Source organism: Fistularia commersonii, chromosome 16, assembly GCF_037954325.1.
Source record: "Fistularia commersonii isolate RoL2024-O1a breed Wild chromosome 16, RoL_Fcom_v1.0, whole genome shotgun sequence".
Lineage (NCBI taxonomy): Eukaryota > Metazoa > Chordata > Actinopteri > Syngnathiformes > Fistulariidae > Fistularia > Fistularia commersonii.
The window spans coordinates 6048429-6061150 of record NC_141299.1 but is presented as its reverse complement, the minus strand read 5'-3'; the positions used below and the strand labels follow the sequence as shown (position 1 = coordinate 6061150).

Sequence of the window (12722 nt, the reverse complement as noted above, 5' to 3'; positions counted from 1 at the left end):
TTTTCCATCAAACTGTGTTAATTTTGTCGGTTTGACAATTTTAATGATTACAATTTTACCGTGGACATGTGGTTTAGGTGGCCTAGGAACCACAAGTGTTCCGCCACGTTCACGCGGAACTGTCGTGACAGAGTCGTTTCTAGGGGGACTAATTTTATGCGACGGGAAGGACGACCTACCTCCCCACAGCCAAAGTTTGTTTTAGCGCGGTGTCTGAAACTGAATTTTACTTTACCAATGGACTTCTAGACATTCTCTATATGTTGCCATGGGGAAAACAGCCGTTGCGAAGACACGTATATTATCTTCCAGCTGTTCAATGTACCTGTTTGCCGCTCGCGTCCGTCAGAATCGATGACATTGACGATTCGGTTACCGATCAATGCCCGATAAGCTAAACCAGGCGGGGAAGTAGCGTTACGGCGCTACCACTCACCGGCCTGACGTCAACCAGGAAATTGGAGATTGACATTGACGTTCTTCTACATCCCCACCTTGAAAATGGCTTTACTTTGTTCCATCGCTTTCAAAGGAGGGCGTTTGTGTTCCTTTTCTGCCTTTCTGTCACGAAACCCACCCGGACTCTCGCTGAGGAACACAACATACCGTGAATCCTTACAGATATGCTGTCAACCAAAAGCAAAAAGCGTTCGTTTCCGTGTCCTGTCGAGCTCCCTCAGTCTCACCCGTCCTGTTCACTCCGAACCTACACCAATTCAATGTTGGCACCGTTTCCACACCTCGGCAAGAGTGCAGGCCCTGCCAGCTCCCCTCATATGGATGGTGCTCAAACCTCTGCAGAAGATCATGGCTATAATTTTGGGCAGGTAGGAGGCACCGTGACCATGCTGGCATGAACACTGACATGCCCCTACTTTTACCCCTTCTTGTGCAAATAATGGCATTGTTATTTCTGGTTTCAAGGTTTTCAACATTTTCATTTTTTTTTCTGTGTGTTTGGGTCATTGCGCAGAAATGACAAATGGGGCCCAAGATCAAAATTCTCTGCAACTTCCTGATAGTGTTCCCGTTGTTGAAAATCTTGATGTGTTTATCTTCTTTCTGATACAGCTTACTTTGATTAGCCCAATGGCTTAAAGACACTCCCAAGCATTAGTTTCCCACCACCATGTGGGGATGGTGTTTTGGGGGTTGAAGACTTTCTCCTTCCTCACGCCAAATGAAGGCTTCACCAATGTGGCCAAACCATTCAGTTTTTGGGTCATCTGACCATAAAACAGCGATTCTCGAAATGCTGAAAAGATTAAGACTGCAGAGTCTCAACTCCTGTCTGTCCTTAAACTAACTACAGAAAACTGCTGGTTTTCACCTGTTCCCAGTGAGTCAGGAAAATAAGGATGCTTTAGAACAGCTCAGGGTATTTGGAATGATATCGAAACTTGTCCTTTCCCTTAGATTGTGACAGTTTGCAGTGGATAAGAATAATTTTGGACATGCCAGTTTTTGTTCAAATGAAAATAAGAGTCTAGGAATTATTTTTCCCCACAATGATGCCTCTTATACCATGTCTTCTTATCTTTTGGGTGAAGCCTGTGTCATTTGTTCATTTGCAATAAAGTAACTTTTTGGTTGAATCAAAGTAACTTTAAGTCCAAATGTGCCAAGGCCATGACTGCGTGTACCTGTGTACCTTGTTTAAAAGTGCTTATTCAAATTATAAAGCTTAAGTCACAGGGGACCCCATTAGCAGGTGCTCCTGGACATTCAGTCATAGAAAGTCACAGAAATCTGTCCTTGAATGTATCTACATTTGGTCACCTTTCCATGTTTTTCAGCACCCACATTTATTTATTTATTCTTTTATTTATTTATTTTTTACTTCTGAATACATCTGGTAATTTGTAAAGTTGCAGTTTGCACACAGAATGCAGGAAAATGCATAGTTTATTTATTTGTAATATCCTCAAGTAATCATGCATGACCACGTAATGAGAGCATTCATAATCATTTAATCCACATTTTCATTAATAGCATCAATTAACTATGGATTCATTCATGACATTATTTCATGACAGTATTTCTATTCATTAACTTCTTTTAGTGAACTGGTTAAAATCATAATTGTAATATGTGGTGTTTGGTAGTTCTGTGTCTGGTTTTGCAGACACCACACTAAATTCTGGCCCCCACGTCTTGACACTCATCAAGAATTCTGTGCTTAGTGCATTGTATTAAGCATTGATCAGCTGTCTATTGATGGAATTTTTCTTATCTTGCAGAAGTAGGCTGAACTTTAGATTCTACAAAAATTATAAGTGATTATCCTAAAGTTGTGCAGGGATTTAGTGTTAGCTTCCAAACCAATGCAGTTGTCAGCTTAGGATGTTTATCATCAGTAGGAAGCAACACAATCTAAAATTTACAGAAGACGGGCTTTTAAAACTGCATTAAAGGATCTCTCAGTACTTCTGACTTTCTTCTGTGCATAGGAGTATAAGGAAGTGGTGGACGGGACTCCCATCCAACCGCCAGCAGCTCCTGCGCAAATGGGCCTGGCAGACCCGCTGGAAGCTTGCAGCAGTAGCAGGTGTTGCTATGGTGACCGTAGCACTCTTTCTCTTGACGCACCTTGATGAGACTCCAGTTACAGGACGGACCCGCCTGTTGGTAATCGGTAGACAGAGCTGCTTGGAGCTGGCTGATCAAACCTCAAAGGAGGTGGGAAGCCTTTTCTTTTTTGAAATGCTATATAGTGTTACTTTTCCCCATTTTGCTGCATTCTAAATCAAGATTCATGCAAAGTAATGTATAGAAATGTATCTTTAGTTAAGTCTCTCATCTAAGTGTGTTTTTATTATGTGTCCCTCAGTACATGGAGGAGTTTGCAGAGTTGTTGGTTCCAAAGACTGACCCTCGTTACCAGCTGGTGGAGCAGGTGTTGCAGCACCTGGCACAGAGAAACAAGGACATCCCTGAAGTGTCCGATTTCACCTGGAATGTCCATGTTGTGCAAAGTCCCAACATCAACGCCTTTGTCCTACCAGTCAGTAAAATAAAACAACAAAGAATTAAATATGATCACACTCTGGTGTCCTCTAAAGTGACCTGTTACTTAGAGCGCATGCATATTATGCATATCATATTATGCAATATGGGCAAAATGAATATTAAGATAATCAGTAGTTACTGTTTCCCATTAATTGGTATCAGAAAATTGGCATTGGTATCCTAAATAATGTGTCGGACAAAAATGTACAAATAATTATTCCCAATGGGGGGTAATTTCCAGCTTTTCTGTCAGGTGGACAGTTGTATCAGAAACCTTTCACAAACATTTCAATCTTTAAAATCTTATCAATTGCTATGTAGAAAAAAAATGTTGAAGAAACTTTTAACTTCCTCAAATGTACTTTCATTTTTTGTAATTCATTGCACATGTATTCACTTTCTCAGATTTGTTTGTGCCAATTAAGATAGTTTCTGCCAAATTATGAAGGAGCTGTGTGCAAACTTTAAATTTTCAGAAAATGTATTAATACTTATTTGATGCAAATTATTCCTGATTTTAAAGTAGTTATATGTAAATCAAGTATTTGCCTGTTCACGTGCATTTTGCTTAAAAGATCATTAAGTTTGAATAATAAGTAAAAAATATTGGTGAGTATTAAATATCTGTATTGTGCCTTAGATATTGATTGTACTTTGGTTTGTGCAGAATGGGACAGTGTTCATCTTCACTGGAATGCTGGAGGCCTTGTCGGATATACACCAGCTCACTGTCGTCTTAGGACACGAAGTTGCTCATGCTGTCCTTGGGCATAATGTAAGTCACTCGGTGTGTTTTCCCCTGCTTATATAATCTTTTAAAATATGATTTTGCTGTTTACCTGCTGTCATGTTTTGTGCAGGATAAACAGGTATTAAATGATGCATTGAGTCTACAGTGGAACAAATACATTTTTGTAAAATGAAGGTCAAGCCAGCAGTTGAGTTTGATAGTGATACTCAATTTGGTCTGTCTATTACTTGTTTTCATCATCATCATCATCATCATCATCATCATCATCATTATCATCTTTGTCTACTGATAAAATAATGATGATCACAATGACTGTGGGAGGGCCATAAATAAGTCATTCATATAAACTCTAGTTCAGCTGAAAAGTTCAACAGATTGCAGTTAAGGTCAAGTTATTGTGCTTCTGCGAAAAAGTTGATGAATTCCTCCAGCCATGCTTTATATCATTCCTCACAGCAATGCTAATGCACTCGTCAGATAATCTTAAAAGTCAAATACTTGCTAATCAGCTTTGCACTCTTGTTGCATCTAGAAAAATAAAAATAACTACTACAGATTACGTTCTAAAGCATCTGTCAGCCTTTGTTGCTCCACAACTGTGTGGTCCTACTACTATTGTGTATTGAGGAGTGCCAACAGTGATAGTGAAGTCAATAAACTATGCATCATCCTCTCCTCACATACAGTATCGTGTAGTCACTTCTCTTTTCGGTTCTGAATGCCTTAAAGTTACATCATAACCTGAAATGTTCAAAGTGCAGAGAAAAAAACATGTTGATATTAGAAATGAATGGAAAGTTGTGCTGTATTTTGTTCTACATAGTCTAGGGTGAAGTCATAAGGCCACACACTGAACAAGTAGTGTCTCTCCCACATCTACAAAACATAAATACAGAGCTCATATTATGTACGTAATAGACTAGCATACTATTCATCATTAGCCCCACCAGCTCAGACAGAAATGGGCTTAATGCCTTCAGTTGCAGTGTTGTTGCGTCAGCCAGTAATAAAGTCTCAGTGACAATCACTGCCAAACACTCACAAATCCTGTCGGCTCTGTTGTGACCAAAGTCCCTTGTACACATCCTGCTCTCTTCATTCCCCACACATGCTTGTATTTAGCCTGTCAATAAAAGGCTATTCCTCTTGCTTTAAACAGAACCTAATGAAGTTGTGGGTATTTCAAGACTTTAAATGCCCTCTGAGGAAATGGTTGAAGGAGATTTTAATTAGATGAAGAGAATGTGCATTGATAGGCCCTGTATTACTCAGTAGGTGAGCTCTATTGGATTGGATGTTAAAACCTCTAAATCTGTTAGAGCGATAACATTCCACTGAAATAGATGGGAACAATCGATATGTTCAGCATCCTCATTCAAAACCAAAAAACTTTTTTTCTCAATTTTTCTCTGTTAATCACATATTTTGCCCTTATCTTTCTCTCTATACTTTCCTCCCCACTCCATCCTTTCCCCTCTGTTGTCTCCTCATCCTCCTGCATTCTTCTGCTCTCCTCTTGCAGGTGGAAAAGGCCAGCCTGTCTCATGTCCTGGACCTCCTGTCTGTTATTTTGCTGACGGCCATCTGGGCAGTGTGTCCTCGAGACAGCCTTGCACTGCTGGGACAATGGGTGCAGAACAAGCTAACCCAGGTGCCCCCAGCTCACTGTCCAGCTTATTATTCCACAATGTCACCCACAAGCAACTTTATCATTTGCTCTCAATTGTCCCAACAATGAACTTAACAGATGATTTTTACTCAATAATGCGCACAACATGTTTACTATTCTCTTTGAAACAGCTGGTATTGTTCTCATGGAGAATGAGGGTTATCAAATGTTTGAATAAATACATCTATCAAGTGGAAAAAAAACTTGAATGGTCAAGATTTAAAGGGTTTCTGAGTAAAAAAGTTGAATTTTATCTGCGATTGAGTTGGAGTTTTATATCAGAAACAAATTTTGAAGCTTTACAATGGAAATTGAAGAGTAATTCAAGTTTTGAGAAAAGCTTTCATTCATTGATTGTTTAAAATGTCCTGATTGATTTACATTGAACTTAGGCAATATCTCCTCCAAATCCAGATGTGTGTGATACTTTGGGAATTCTGGATTGAAATCATGATTATTTTCTTCTAGCTCAAGTCATTTGAAAAGTGTTGCTGGATTATTTCGTCAACTACAGTTGTAATTCACAGTGATGCTGAAGATGAATGACTTTATAATTGCTGTGAATTTCTGACAATTTTCCTGCATTACTTCAGTTTATACCCCAGTGCTATAGTGCTATAACCCTTATACAATAGCTCTAATACAATATTACTTGGTGGAGACATGAAATACATTTTAAACATGTGTTCTTTATCAACTGAGGTGAGGTATATTCAAACATTATTCATAAGCAAATTATCACAATTTTGTCATCTAAAAGTTGTTAGAATCTTCTATTAATGTAATAAATGGTTTGTATGTCTCCCTCAGTTGCTGTTCAGCCGTCCATATAGTAGGAAACTGGAAGCCGAAGCGGATCAAGTTGGATTGCTGTTGGCTGCGAAGGTACCATCCCTCGCCAGCAGCTTAAAAGTGGCCAAAAACCACATTACCTATAAATGTAATGGCAGCCTGTTTAAAAACAATGTCAGGAGGAGCTTTTTATGATAACTTCTGCTTCATTATTAAACTGATAGGATCCAAAATTGACAATAGATAGATTCAATATTTCATGCTCAATGTCTATGAAAACCTTGAGAAGTTGAAAATGATGTTTTAGGAATTCTGACACTCTCCAGCCTTGTAATCTTTCAGTCTGGCACTAGGGGGCACAGTTGTCCAAGTTAAGTTACCTTGAGTATGCTCCATGTCAGGATAGTTCAAGGAGATGCTACATTATTTATGTATATGTGTGTGTGTGTGTGTAATACTTGAGCATGCATGTGTCTTCCGTGTATCCATCCCAGGCATGTGCAGATGTGCGAGCAGGCCCTGTGTTTTGGCAGCAAATGGAAATCAGAGACAAGCTCAACAGAGAGGCTACTGTCCCAGAGTGGCTGTCCACACATCCATCACACAAAAACAGAGTCACTCAGCTAAACCGCCTCATACCACAGGTATACAACCACAAACACAGATCATGATCAAGAGAAAGAAATTGGTATTAAAGAGTAACCTGCATCAAAGTTTTGTCTAACGTAAAAGAGTCTCTGATGTAAGGAGACACATCTTCTCCTGACTGTTAGTTAGGAGAATCAGTGGGAACAAATGGAACAAACGAATTCGCTGGAGACTGGTTTCTCCACTTGCAGACAGAGGAGGAGGAGGGTGGAGAGGAAGGACAGACTTGGGGGGAAAGAGGAAAAGACAAAGGGTTGTCGGAAGACAGGAAAACATTTTGCCATGCAGGGGCCCGGATATCTCCTGAACCTAATGTCTTAGAGGCTTTAAGCTGAGAACCTATAATAAAGCATCCCCACACACTGCCTCTGCTTAGTGGTTGGGAAAAAAATCAATTTTATCTTAAGGCTAGACGGAACTCAGCATGCAATAAATAAAAAAAAAAGTTAAAATCAGCATCGACAGTCTTTACATCCCGTGTGTTTTTTTGTCTGAGGACGTAAGAGAGATGAACAATATAAGGTAGCAATGACTTAACCTTAAGCTTGAGTTTGATTTTTTGGGGGAGGGGGGCATTGTCTGATGCTTCCAGCTGGAAAGACAAGAGGATGGATGAACAACAAATTGTCTGTCAGCTCCTGTTGGTGTGTGTGCGCACACATGCATGTGTGGGATACGTAATTGCCTGTGCATCATTTTGAATCCCTGTGAGGTAAATTGACCTCCAGCAGCCGTCTATGTTGACGCCAGGCTATAGCCACAGGCAACGAGGAGATGAAGACTGTTGTTTGGGGATTTATTGGACTTTATGTGTGTGTGTGTGTGTGTGTGTGTGTGTGTGTGTGTGTGTGTGTGTGTGCGTGCGTGTGTGAGAGCAATACCCTTATCACTCCAACCTGATCCGGCTAGGAGCACATATGAGCTAGTTCACAGCTGAACTCAACCTGGCAAAAGTGTTTTTAACCTTGCAAAACAGGTGACACCATCAAGTTGCTTAGCACGCCTCCACTGAGGACCTTCTGGCTTCGCTCACGTTCCCGCCCTCTTTAAGTAAAGCCCATTAACTCCTCCGGTAGCATGAGACTGGGAGCCTGTTGAGTGGGAGGCCAAGTGTACGGATGTGCTCTGAGTCTTGGAGGTGATTCGAGGTGAGAGATTAATGGCTCGTGTGTGTAAGAGCGACAGAGGGTCCTCATTCTGTTTCACTCCAATCGGATCTGCTGTGTTTCTCAGGTGGGCTAGCATTAAGTGGTGAAAACTAAAGGTTTGTCCTCACCTGCACAGCTTTGGCATCTTTGAAATGTTAATATTCATTTTATGTCATATTGCCCAGCCTTGTTTATGCTACAAAAAGAGGAAATTCTTCTCAGTATTCAAAAGTGGCACAGTGGACCAGTGGTTAGTACTTCCGTCTCAAAGCAAGAAGGTCCTCGGTTTGATTCCTGCAGGGGGCCTTTCTGTGTAGAGTCTGCGTGTTCTCCCTATGTCTGCGTGGGTTTCCTCCCGAGTTCTTTGGTTTCCTTCCACAGTCCAAAAATCACGTAGAAGGTTCATTGGAGAACCTAAATCGCCCTCATGTGTGAATGAGACTGAATAGTTATTTGTCTCTACAAATGATCGATTGCTGACTGATCCAAGATGAACCCCGTCTTTCGCTTGGTGACAGCTAGGATAGGCTCCAATCCTCTCATGATAATGTGTTCTCTGTAATTCCCTCCAGTCTACAAAATGACCTAAAGAGCTGGAGAACAATTAGCTGTCTCTACCACCTGCTCATCAAATTTATGTCAGACTGATGGTACATCAAGGTATCCATGTCCCTGATATTGTGGATTCCTCAAAGCTCAACATATGTGCACCCTTTTCTCTGTTTCCTTTCATATTATCCTTTGTGCAATTTGCTCTGCCTCTGTTCCTCACTTATTTCTCATCCTCTTTTAATCAAAAATACATTTAATATCATTTAGTTCCACTTATCACTAACTATAAGTGTTAAATGGCTCACCGCCAGACTGATAAATGTTTATCATATAACCTGTGAGGTCCAGCTCATGATAATTTTTATGAGCTTCCTGTCTTAGCTGTTATCATGGTCTATGATTTTACTAGTCTCATTCATGATTTTAAATTTGGTTTTCTCATATGCATGTGTCTGTGTCTTTGTGTTTCTGTACAGGCCCTGGAATTGAGGGATAGCTGTGTGTGTCCCCCTCTACCTGTCACTGACCCTCGCGCTACCTTCTCCAAGAGTGTCCAGGTGCTGTTGGAGAGTGCTAGTGACCCAAGGAGAACCGGGCCCAAGGGCCCTCTCAAACCCGTGCCCAGCGGACCTCTGGGAATACCTGCTGGCCTGCTTGCTGAATCTGCACTTCCTGTATCCCAAAATGTGAATCAAGAAAGCAAAGGTTCAGCCCCAGTTCTTGCTTCAGAGCCAGTCATGGCAGTTTCCTTTCCTGCTGTGGAAAAGGAACAAGTACAGAGCGGCATCTGACAGGGATGTTAAACTCCTCATTTTTCACAGACTGGCTCAATGAATGAGTAAGTGTGTGAGTGATTTGTATTCAGATGAGCTGGTCTATTTACTGAATCACAAACTGCTGCTAGAAGACTTTTCATCCCTGTCTGCCACATTTCAGATTCCCCTGCAGCTTTCCCACATGTCCTGGAGAACCTTGAAAAGAATTGATGAGTTCTATAGTCGCGGAAAATTATCGAAAAGGGAGCATGCCCTGGAAAAAAAAAAAGAAAAAACTACTATGATGACATTTGGATGGAACTATGAGTTAATGACAAGACCATTTTAAACAGTTCGATATGAGTGTTTATTTTTTTGTTTGTTTTGGAAAAAAACAAACAAAAAACAGTTTTTAATTTTGAAATTAGATTTAAAATTTGTCTAATTTTTATGGATTTTTACAGTTGCACTTTGATAAAAAAAATTGTTGTTTCTTAGTTAACCGAATAATTTATTGAAATCTCGATACCAATGATGATAATTGAGAGCTGAAGCCTTAAGAGACTCACAGAGTGAAACATATCAACTCCTGCCTTTTGGATCATTTTGGAAAATGATCTCTGGAGCCCTGCCCTGGTCTAAAAGTGGACGAATCCAAAAGACCTCCCCTTCATTTTCCTTCCTTATGTTTCGTTATAGTCAGACATACTTACTGATTCAACTTCAAAGAATTTCATCAGTGCTTAAAGAGAAGCCATATTCATTAGGTTACCTTGAATGGGGAAATGCTTCATTAAATCGTAAAGCTTCCATATATTAGGAAATTAATTAATTATTTTGTGCATTATTCATTGGTACATGGCAACAGATGAGAGTGAGCACTTTATGTCTGCAGTTTTTTTGGGACTTTGACTATTGCAGGTTGAAGACATCTACATTCTCATTATGACTACTGAATTCTACATGGCACACACACACAACTTGTGCTCATCCTCTTGCCCTAGGAACCTAATGTGGTAAATTTATTCTTGGTTGTTTGCAGGAGAGAAAGTCAGTTGGTTTAAGTCTCCCTAGCCCCCGCCATTGCTATTCACGGCAACAGCTTGCTGTAATGGAGGATCGTCATGGTGGTCTTGGTATCTTGGCTTTTGTGCGTATGTGGACACAAACCGCACGCTTGTTACGCTGTGAAATCAAAAGGGTGTTACGATGTTTTCTTTTGGGATAGATTATTTTATAGGACATGCAGTTTATATGCTCAGGTGCATTAGATAAAAGCACAGTTTTTCATTTTTGTTGGCGCTTTTAATTCAATTTAAACAGGTTCGTTCTTTAGTCAAATCCCACTCAAGTAAATGGGAAAGTGATTAGGTATCTGTGACTCTGACAATGGGCTATGGGAATGTAGAACTTCATTCCTATCAACATCTCCGAAAAGCTGATTTGTTGTTTGAAAGTGCAAGCCAACAGAGTAAAGTGTTTGGAAAAAAAGTGTATTTGGCCTATGCCCGTGGCGTGATCCACTGAAATGGTTTAGTTACAGTTCTCAACAACTGAAATGAGGATTTCAGTCCTCCGTCCACATACGCGTTTGCATTTTTTAGACAATAGAATGAAACAATAGAATGAAACCACGACAGCAAATTAGACAATATAAGATAAGATAAATTAGACAACAAATTAGTTAATAAAAAGGAGCAGACGGCTAATGCGCCATACAGTTCGCTCCAAAGTTTTCACATATTTCTTTTCAAAGGCAGTAACACATGCTGGACGCCTGGGAAATTTCCTTGCTGGCCTCCGATCAGACGGATGCAAAATTTAGCAATTTCAAAATCAGGCTTATTTCAAGCCAGTCAAACTCAAATGAAAGCTAGAATTCCCATCAGTCAGGCTCATGTCTGCCAACTGTTACAAATTCTTGCTTGCTGACTACATGATCGTTCCTAGAATCTTGATTATCTCATTGCACTGAAAAGGCAATGGAGAAGCATCCTTTGTCCCATTCCTAGTGTGTTCCTGATGCCAAATACAAAAAAAAATGTTTTTTTTAGGATGTTGCGGGTTTTACCAAACAGTTTGGAATATCCAGCTGTCTCCTATTCATTTGAATGGTGGTAGCGTCCCGATGTGCACGGTTTACACACTGAAGCATCTGGATGCGGCTCCCTAAGCATTCAGAGAGAAATTGGAACATGAGCAGGCAGCAGATGACAAACACACATACACACACGTAGATGTATTTGTAATGAACGTGATATTATACATTTACGCACACCATGCTGAGTAATTGAAGCCTAGTGTTGAAGTCTGAAACAATACTGCGACAGAACGCTTGATCAAAGAAAACGACACAAATGCACTATGGATTTAGTAGAGGGGGAATAATAAAACTGGAACTTTTGTATGTTTTGTTTGAATTAAACATAAGATTTTGTAAAATATACAGAGTCAGCAGAGATATAAATCTTAGTCTCAGTTTGAAAACCTTATGTCTGAACCACATCTGCAACTTCACCACAAGTCTCAGTTTGTTTGGTGCTTTTTTTTTTTTTTTTTATATTCCCCCGCCCACAAGAAACATCAAGCTGCTTTGGAGACCTCCGACAAACTGCTTGGAGGTATTTCAAGATATTGACAAGCACTAGTGTCGAGAAGTAGAAGAAAAGGTGCATCACCCACAACGGAGAAGCCCAACGCTCTGTAGATGGCAAAATCAAGATGCTGTTTCCCCAACAAAAACACTCCCACAGCGAAGCCGGGCAGTGAGAGAGCAACCTGACACATCTGCTGTGTAGGTGGCTGAATGATGTCCCACAATGCAGTCTGGCCATCCTCTGACCTCCCCTGTGGGGTTTGTGCAGAGTGGCTCTCCCACAAATCCATTTCTTGGATACGCACATAAAAAATACCCATGCAGCAGCTGGCTGCTTCATTGAGAGGTAAAATGGGAATGTGTGTGTGTGTGTGTGTGATAAAAGTTGCTGTGTCCTTCCGCTGTGCATTAATTATACATGTGGCATGTGGGTGTCTGATTGAAATGAATATTTTACTGCTTTTAATCACTGCCGCTGCCAGAGTGATGGAGCATCTGGCTGTGTTACCTGGGTAATTAAAGATGCTGTAACACACACACACATACAAGTCTCAGGTTGTGTCTACAGTATGAGGCAGGGGCGCACTCGAGGTATATTAATAAGTCAGAATTGGTTTCGGAATATCTTAAAAGTCAAAGGCCCAGTGGAGGAGCAAAATTGTGTTTCCCTTTTGTCCAGCTGAAAAAACAGCCGTTTTGAATTGCATTGCTGTGGCTGTTGTCTGCTTAGTGGACACCAAGATCCCAGCAACTTCATCTTAGAGATTATCAGTGAAATGGAAACTAATACCATCTTGATATC

The 12722-nt window shown here is 40.5% G+C and overlaps 1 protein-coding gene across 1 annotated transcript; it reads left to right on the top strand.

The window, feature by feature from the left end:
• The first annotated feature begins 163 nt into the window (after window positions 1–163).
• Window positions 164–9571, top strand: oma1 (OMA1 zinc metallopeptidase). Its single transcript, XM_086162408.1, has 8 exons — window positions 164–827; window positions 2451–2679; window positions 2831–3004; window positions 3677–3784; window positions 5283–5411; window positions 6240–6314; window positions 6716–6865; window positions 9046–9571. Exons 1-8 carry the CDS (start codon window positions 502–504, stop codon window positions 9358–9360), a joined length of 1506 nt encoding a protein of 501 aa, XP_086018534.1. The 5' UTR covers window positions 164–501; the 3' UTR covers window positions 9361–9571.
• Window positions 9572–12722: the final 3151 nt, after the last annotated feature.